Raw genomic sequence first — 9,541 nt, forward strand, 5'->3', positions numbered from 1 at the left:
TTTTATTTTATTTCAAAATATTAATGGGCTATGTTTTTGCTACGTGGCTTGAGTCAGGGCTACAAATGTACCTAACACCTGAATAGTGTTCATTACACCTGTCAGGTAGGTTTTTGCTCCTGCCCTCCTCCCCCTCCCACCTGCTTGATTTTCAATGACTTTTACTTTCCTCTGTGCACTTGTGTGCCCATCAGTTAGTTCCAATTTATTAGAGTACATGTGGTGTCTGTTTTTCCATTCTTGAGATACTTCGCATAGGATAATGGTCTCCAATTCCTTCCAAATTGCTGCAAAAGGCATTAATTTGTCCCTTTCTTTGGCAGAGTAGTACTCCATGGTATACATATACCACATTTTATTAATCCACTCATGAACTGATGGGAACTTGGGTTGATTTCACATCCTTGTAATTGTGAATTGTGCTGCAAAAAACATTCAAGTGTAGGTGTCTTTTTGGTAAAATGACTTCTTTTTCTTTGGGTAGATACCCAGTAGTGGGATTGGTGGATCGAATGGTAGGTCTACTTTTAGTTCTTTGAGAAATCTTCACACTATTTTCCACAGGGGTTGTAGTAATATGCAGTCCCACCAACAATATGTAAGCATTCCTTTTTCTCTGCATCCGCACCAGCATCTATTGTTTTTGGACTTTTCTAACAGATGTAAGGTGCTATCTCATTGTGGTTTTAATTTGCATTTCCCTGATGATTAGTGATGTTGAGTATTTTTTCATATGTTTGTTGGCCATTTGTCTATCTACTTTTGAAAAACTTCTGTTCGTGTCTTTTGCCCACTTTTTAATGGGTTCTTTGTGGTTTTTTGGTTTTGTTTTTTTTGCTGATTTATTTGTCAAATTCTATCAGATCTACAAAAAAGAACTGGTACCCATACTGCAGAAATTATCACATAACATTGAGAAGGAATGAAGAAATCTATGAAGTCAGTGTCACCTCGTTACCAAAGCCAGGAAAGGACACAACAAAAAAAGAAAACTACAGACCAATTTCCCTTATGAACATAGATAAATATAGATGTGAAAATTCTCAGTAAAATACAAGCAAACCAAATTCAGCAACACATCAAAAAAATACTCCACCATGACCAAGTGGGCTTCACCCCAGTGATACAAGGATGGTTCAACATATGTAAACCAATAAATATGATTCACCACATAAACAGAAACAAAAACAAAGACTATACGATCACCTAAATAGATGCAGAAAAGCATCTGACAAAATCCAACATCCTTTCATGATAAAAACTCTCAAGAAACTAGGCATAGAAGGAGCATATCTCAAAATTATAAAAGCCACATATGGCAAACCCACAGCCAACATCATACTGAATGGGGAAAAGTTGAAAGCATCCCCCCTAAGAACTGGAACAGAACAAGGATGTCCACTGTCACCACTTCTATTTAACATAGTCCTGGAAGTCCTAGCCAAAGCAATCAGGCAACAGAAAGAAATAAATGGTATCCAAATTGCAAAAGAGGAGATCAAACTATTGCTGTTTTCTGACAATATAATCTTGTATCTAGAAAACCCCAAAGACTAGGGGTTTTCTTGGTAGTAAAACTACCAAGAGACTACTGAATTGATAAATAAACTCAGTGAAGTCTCAGGTTACAAAATCAATGTACATAAATCAGTAGCATTTCTATATACCAATAACCGTCAGGCTAAGAGTCAAATCAAAGACTCAACATCATTCACAATAGCTACAAAGAAAATAAAATACCTAAGGATATACTTAACCAAGGAGGTGAAATATCTCTACAAGGAGAAGAACTATGAAACACTGAGGAAAGAAACTGTAGAGGACACAAATGGAAATCATACTCAGGGACTGGTAGAATCAACATTGTTAAAATGTCCATACTATCCAAAGTGATTTACAGATTCAATGCAATCCCCATCAAAATACCAATGGCATATTTTACAGATTTAGAAAAACTAATTCTATGCTTCATTTGGAACCAGAAAAGAGGCCGAATAGCCAAAGCAATCCTAAGCAAAAACAGCAAAGCTGGAGGCATCACATTACCAGAGTTCAAGCTATACTACAAAGCAATAGTAACCAAAACAGCATGGTATTGGTCTGAAAATAGAGACATAGACCAATGGAACAGAATAGAGAACCCAGATATAAAAACGTACCTACACCCAACTGATCTTTCACAAAGCAGACAACTACTTATACTGGAAAAAAGAAACACTATTCAATAAACAGTGCTGGAAAAATTGGATAGCTACATGCAGAAGAATGAAGCAGGACCCCTATCTGTCACCACTCACGCAAATTAATTCAAGATGGATAAAAGACTTAGTAACGCATGAATCCAAGAATTCTAGAAGAAAATGTAAGAAAAACTCTTCTATTAATAGATATCTATCTAGGCAAAGAATTTATGGCTAAGACCTCAATAGCAATTACAGCAACAACAAAAATAAATAAATGGGACTTGATTAAATTAAAAAGTTGCTGCATGGCTAAGGAAATAACAGAGCAGACAGACAACCTGCAGAATGGGAGAAAATATTCGCAATCTACACATCCAATAAAGGGCTAATATCCAGAATCTACAAAGATACACAGCTTTCCTAACTGGTGTCTCAATAACATACAGTAAAGCTATACTAATGATAAATAAATACTGATGTGGGATCTCACTCGGGGCCTCTAACTTGACTATAACTTTAAATATGAAAGAAAATAAGAGTATAGAGCAGCTGGTCTTCTCTGAAGAAAACAGCTCTTTACTTACCATCTTCTGCTAAGATCTTAGCTGCATCTTTATCATCTTCCCACTTCCCGGTGACGAAGCAATCTTTGATACTGTTCATAACCTTAAGCAGAAAAGTCGTCACTTAGCTGACATGGGCTCCAATCACTCAACAAAACAACTGCTATTAAGAAATGGTAGTGGGCAACAACTTGCCTTTAAATACTTCTCAAGACAATTTCATGGATATTCTCAATCCAAGTGGACCTATGGGATAACTCTACCTTTGATGTAGACAGTATAAACATAAAGATAAAATATGTCATAATGTAACAGCAGATAAGGAAAGTACTATTAGTCCACTGACCTCATAAGTAAACAAACAGATATTTACTAATTCAACTAATTTTCAAGCTTTAATAAGGTTTCTAAGGCAATGCAGTAAGACACTATTTTACAAAGCTGGTCTTACTATTTGTTAATCCAAATCTATCGTGTCTGTTTGAAAGCTTAATTCCTACAGAATGGGAAAAGATATTTGCAAATCATGTATCTGACAAGGAACTATTATTCAGACAATATAAATAATTCATAAAACTAAATAACCCAATTTAAAAAATGGGCAAATGGTAAGAAAATATTTCTTCAAAGAGTAAATAAATAGTCAAGAAGCCATTTGAGGTCATGGATTTAAATATAGCTGATGTGCTTCATTCTACTTCATTATCCTTACTGGTGCTCATATTGATCCCATCTGTGGCCCGTGAGAATCTCTTCATGTTGGCCATGTGAAGTCATATATATAAATATATGTGAATCTATATAAATAGCCATATATAAATATAAATGGCCAATAAGCACATGAAAAGATGTTCAACATCATTAGCCATAAGGGAAACGCAAATCAATACCACAAGGAGAGAGCACTTCATACGCCCTAGGATGACCATAATCAGAAAGACAGAATGGCAAGTGTTGGTAAAGACCTGGAGAAACTGGAACCCACATACACTGCTGGTGGGAAAAGAGAAATGAGAGTATATGAGAAAAGAAAACTTTAACTGTTTTCAGTAATCATATTACCCTGACATTGTTTTGTGTGTAATATGGGATAAAGCAAATGAGTAATTATGTGATTTTCTAATTTCATCGTCTTCAGATTCAACCAGAGAATAATTCTGCAGTGGAAAAATGGACACAGATGTAAGATGTAGTCCTGAATGTGAGCTGAAAATGTCTGTATGAATTCTCCTAGTTCTGGTCACTGAGAAGGCCTAGAAACAATGACCAACTCACGGCAGTAAGCATTCCTATGCCTAGAGAGTGACGTTGAAATACGATTTTCTCTAAAAAAAAAAAAAAAAAAAAATGAGGACTCCTTATGGCTGATTCCAAATCTGGTAGCAAAAATGTACAAGACGATGTGATATCTCATCACACCACAAAGCAAACAATCGATCAAGGATGACTAGGATCATGTCAAAAGGACTCAGGAGCCAAGGTGAAGAGACTCCCACAGACCACGGATGGGATCAACATGAGCATCAGTAAGGATAACAGGCGCAGTAGAATGAAGCACATCAGCTATATTTAAATGCATGACTTCATAATGATACTTTAAAAAAAAAAAAAAAAAGAGTCACCTTTGGAGAATCATTCCAAAAACTGATTTTTTAAAAAATCAAGCATTTACCCTTACCCTGCTTATATGGAACTGGGTAACCAAATAGTAGATATGGGCAAGTTTCTCTTTATAGAAGTATTCCAGCTAATAACAGAAATGACAGAACAGAACATCACTAGTCTTAAGAAATTAATGAGGTTCTAGGCATTGAGCAACAATTGCTAACATCACGAAAAGAGACAACTAGACTTTACGTGCCTCTTAATGATAAAACACTGTCAACTATGAAACAGTGCTGCCAAAAATAAAAATCAAACCTAAATCCTATCAACCTTCTAGATGTTTTGGCCGGGCACAGTGGCTCACGCCTGTAATCCTAGCACTCTGGGAGGCCGAGGCGGGAGGATTCCTTGAGCTCTGAAGTTCAAGACCAGCCTGAGCAAGAGGGAGACCCCCATCTCTGCTAAAAATAGAAAAATTAGCCAGGCATCCCAGTGTGCACCTGCAGTCCCAGCTACTCAGGATGCTGAGGCAGGAGCATCGTTTAAGCCCAAAAGTCTTGAGGTTGCAGTGCGCTACGATGACACCACTGCACTCTACCCAGGGCGACAGAGCAAGACTCTGTCTGAAAAAGGAAAAAGAAAGAGAAAAAGAAAAAGAAAAAGAAAAAGAAAACGAAAACGAAAACGAAAACGAAAAAGAAAAAGAAAAGAGAAGAGAAGAGAAGAGAAAGCAGAGGGGAGAAAAGGTCTAAGATGGGATTAAGCCTTGGCAAGTTCAAGAACTGAATGAATTCCAGTGTGACTAGAGAATGGTGAGCTGAGGGAAGAATATTTATAGGTATCATAACTTTTTTGGGTTACGAATAGTAGAAACTATAAATGTTAATTAGGGACATAAAATATTTCACATGTATAAAAACTTACGTGTGATGCTTCAAAACAAAGATTAACACTACTATCCACGCTAAAAATTAAATGTCTTCCTTTCCTCCATAACACATGCACACGGTCTAACTAAAATCAGAACACGTTATGGCTTACGATACATGAAATATCCACTGCAGTATCTGTGAAAATGACCTGTCATCTTATAAAAATAAGAAGCCAACAACTGGTAAGCAATGTGTAAATCAGATAATCTTTTACAACAATTCCCCAGTTCTCTCGTACACACTACTCAGCCTTACCTCATCTAAATCCCAATCATGGGGCGCCTCCACAAGAAACCTGGAGCAGTCCAAAGAGTCGGCCTTGTGCTTACACTCTCCGTCAGGTTGGCTGACACGAAACAACCCTCCAAGCTCTTCTCGGGTATCACCCTCTTCTTCGTTATCCTCTGTCACTGAAGAGACCACCATGATAGAAAAGTGAGAACAAAATTACAGCCCTAGAGGACTCATCATCTCGAACCACTTAAGTCACATGTCTTAGAACTCAGGGGACTCAGTCTGTGGTAGGTATGGTGATAGCCCCAAGTGAGTCAGCTGCAGAGAGAGCAGGTTAGCCACAGGGGAGGAAGGCCAGGAAACTACTGCTCAACATGTGTGGAGGACTCCTGATTTCCTGCAAAGCAGCAGCCAAGAGTTCACCGAGGAGGGAGAGTATTGGGTGTTGGAGGAGGGAGGGGGCATTTAAAAGCAGAGCTTTAAATTACTGCGGAAGACTGTCTTCCAAGAGTTTTGAGTCTCTGATCGCTGAGAGTACTTAGGCAAAACCTGAATGAAAATCAACACCCAGCAACCCTCCAATTCGATGCTCCTCACCCAAATGTCTAATCATCTTGGTAACTGGGCAGCGTAATATAAAGCTCACCACTTTTAATTTATTTTTGCATTATTTTTTCTGAAAACAACCTATAGACAAGTTTAATAAAACATAGAATCAGAGGACAAGGGCAAAAGGGAGAATGAATGCATTACACAGGGTTCTCATTCTCAACAAGGAGAAAAAGATTTTTTATAGGCAAAAATATTTTCCTGGCAATAAATTCTACAAAAATTTCTTATGAAGGACTTTTAAATAGGGGGTACAAGATGACATAATGGACAGTATTCACATCAAAAAATTTACAGCAAACCAGTAAATCTACTTCAAATGGTCAATTTCCAGTCCTCATGAGCTGATAATTAAAACCATCTGCCAAATGTAAGCCAGGCACAGTGGCTCACACCCCTAATCCCAGCACTGTGGGAGGCTGAGGCGGGAGGATCTCTTGAGCCCAGAGGTGGAGGTTGTGGTGAGCTGTGATTGCACCGCGGCACTCCGGCCTGAGCGACAAAGCAAGATCCCGTCTTAAAGAGGAAAAAAAAGGAAAAAAAGTCTGCCAAATATATGTGACAGTGTGACGGCCAGGAATCATGGATGACAAAAGTATCAGCACAATCCTCCAACCAACTCCCTCATTTCCTTTTCAGAAAATAATCTAAGAAACTAAAACATTTCTAGCTCTGAACCAGAGTTCTTTACCCGTCCCATAAATGAGCTTTCGGAGGTTTGGAGTTGCCTGTTGTTGCCTCAGAAAGGCCTCAGCTGCCTTTCTGGAAAGGTCTTCCTTCCATCTGAGGGCACCTGAAACGACAATGCCAGCTCCAGTTACGTCTGTCTGCTTGTCCCCCTGCTTCAAAAGAGTCATAATGCAACATTTGAACAGTCAACAGAATCTCTGAAACAGCAGACCCCAAATGCAGACATTCCACTCACAGCAACATTTTGAGTGCCAAGTTTAGAGTAGCAGCAATCAAATTTAAGCATACCTGAAGTTTCTGTGGAATAGTTATTTTCTTCCTTGTAATGCTCTTCCTCCTTGAGTAAATCTTCTATATCACTGGTCTCCTCAGTTAAGTTCTCTGACCCCAGTTTCTGACCACTGCCCACCTGAGTAGGTTTTGGACGCCTTTTCCTACTAACATCTTCATTTTCCGAGTCCTCCTCCTCTGAACTGAGTGAGGAGCTTCCTTCAGATTCATCTTCAGATGCAAACGCCTCTTCGGCTGTGCAGTGGCCGGAATCGGAAGTGGGGAGAGCTGCGTTTTCCAGCGGCAAAGACTTCTCCAGACTCACGCGGTCGCCCCAGTGACTGGCGGGCCAGAGTCCTGTTTCACCGCTTCCTCCAGCAGCCCTCGCCCCTGAGCTGCCCCTCTCTCCCTCTGCAGCGGCGTCCTCTTCTTCGGCGTCCTCTTCTTCGCTGCTTTCTTCCACTTCCTGCACTTCCCCTTCCTGCACTTCCCCTTCCTCCCCGGAGCTCCTCTCAAGGTCGTCGTCGCTATCTGCAAATGCTGGCAAATCCACCTCACTGTCTTCTTCCCGCTCCTCGAGTTTCTGCCGCTTGACGCCCTTAACTGTCACGTACTTATCAGACACCTCAGCATCTTCCTCCTCTTCTGTTTTGTCATCGCCAGAGTCATTTTCCAACCTGTCACCTTCAGATATTTCATCATCATCTTCGTCACCACTATCTCCAGACTCATCATCTTCATCTCCAAAAATGGCTTTCCGACGCACTCGACCAGTTTTCAAATCCGTTTGCTTTTCCTCTTTTGGCATCCACAGCCTATGTCACCAAGTACACGCAAAATAATTCAATTTGTATAATAATCAGCTCATGTAGAAATGGCAATATAGTCAATAAAAATACAAAGAAATAAAAATGTCAAGGAATGGTTTAAGATGGCATAGCATAGAGAAAACGATTTGATAAACATTGCAACACTTAATAAGCAAACTCATGCTTAGTTCCCTAACACCATACTTCAGAAGAGCTTACAGAGAGTAAAGGAATCACCTTTCTTAATCCAATTTTAGAGAAAATTGCTCAGAAGGGAAGTTAGCGTTTAGTAGATCTCTTGGAAGACTGATTAATGTTCAAGCTGGAAACACGTGATGCTTAAGAGAAATTGGCTGACTCCAGGCCAAAGCAGAGAGAGGATAAAGTAAGCCCAGATCACCCTGTTGTGTCAGAAAGCAAGAAGAGCTCAAAGACTAACGGGGACGTGCTGAAAGGTCACAGGAGACAGGCTAAGAGCTCCCACAGCTACAGCTGGGACAATGTAGGCATCAGAAAGAATGATGACACACAGAATGAAACAAAAGTCCATTAATCAACAGCGATACTGAAATAAAGGAGGAAGTGAAGCGAAAGATCTTGCTGGCCAGGTACAGTGACTCACGCCTGTAATTCTAGCACTTTGGGAGGCCGAGGCAGGAGGACTGCTTGAGCTCAGGAGTTCAAGATCAGCCTGAGCAAGAATGAGACCCTGCCTCTACCAAAAATAGAAAAATTAGCCGGGCATGGTGGCATATGCCTATAGTCCCAGCTACTTGGGAGGCTGAGGCAGGAGGATCACTTGAATCTAGGAGTCTGAGGCTGCAGTGTGCTATGATGACACAACTGCACTCTAGACTGGGCAACAGAGTGAGACTCTGTCTCAAAAAAAAAAAATGTTAAAACCACAGGTTGAAATAAAAACTTAATGTAGCGCTATGTATAAAATTACAAAAACATCAATTCTCAAAAACTAAAAATTGCACCATAAGGGAATGGACAAGTTAGAATACACCAATAATAACAAAACGATGATTATATAAACACTGTATAGAAAAAGGAAATGCTAAGGATGAAAAAATTTTACAGATATTATAACTGTAACTATGTTAGAAGAGTATCCATATAAACAAAAATGACTAGAAAAATACACAAAAATGAATAGCTAATAACACTGATTATAATAATGATCTTTTAGTGAATACTTCTTGTCTGTAAGGCATCATGCTAAGTAGTTTATGCACATTATAACAAATTACATGCTAGATAATCTCAAGCATCTTCAGGTTAATTTTTACTGGGAGTCATAAACCAATACAACAAAACCAATGTTTTGCATCCATTATGTATAATTCCAATCCAGACTAAAAAATAATCACATATGCTATACATCAGTGGAAATCTACCCACAGGAGATACTATAATATAATCTAAGTAAAACTTTCAGAGACAAGATATGTGGCTTCTGGACAGCCAGCTAAATAAGCTCTAGTATTAATATTTTGGCCACTTTTCAAAAGAAAGCCAGTGGCCTCAGGTCTCATAAGAAACAAAAAGGAGGCCGGGTGCGGTGGCTCACGCCTGTAATCCTAGCTCTCTGGGAGGCCGAGGCGGGCGGATTGTTTGAGCTCAGGAGTTCGAAACCAGCC

General features: G+C 39.5%; 1 protein-coding gene across 1 annotated transcript in view; it reads right to left on the minus strand.

Annotated features, from left to right (window-relative positions):
• Positions 1-9,541, minus strand: part of BMS1 (BMS1 ribosome biogenesis factor) — a gene marked incomplete at its 5' end in the record, with an annotated part of 50,275 nt that overhangs the window by 32,765 nt on the left and 7,969 nt on the right. Inside the window, 4 exons of the mRNA XM_012661486.1 lie at positions 2,768-2,849; positions 5,539-5,693; positions 6,818-6,919; positions 7,105-7,901. Coding sequence (XP_012516940.1) covers positions 2,768-2,849; positions 5,539-5,693; positions 6,818-6,919; positions 7,105-7,901 — 1,136 coding nt within the window. The remainder of the gene's footprint in view (positions 1-2,767; positions 2,850-5,538; positions 5,694-6,817; positions 6,920-7,104; positions 7,902-9,541) is intronic.

The sequence above is a fragment of the Propithecus coquereli genome, unplaced genomic scaffold (genome assembly GCF_000956105.1).
Source record: "Propithecus coquereli isolate 6110/MARCELLA unplaced genomic scaffold, Pcoq_1.0 Scaffold712, whole genome shotgun sequence".
Lineage (NCBI taxonomy): Eukaryota > Metazoa > Chordata > Mammalia > Primates > Indriidae > Propithecus > Propithecus coquereli.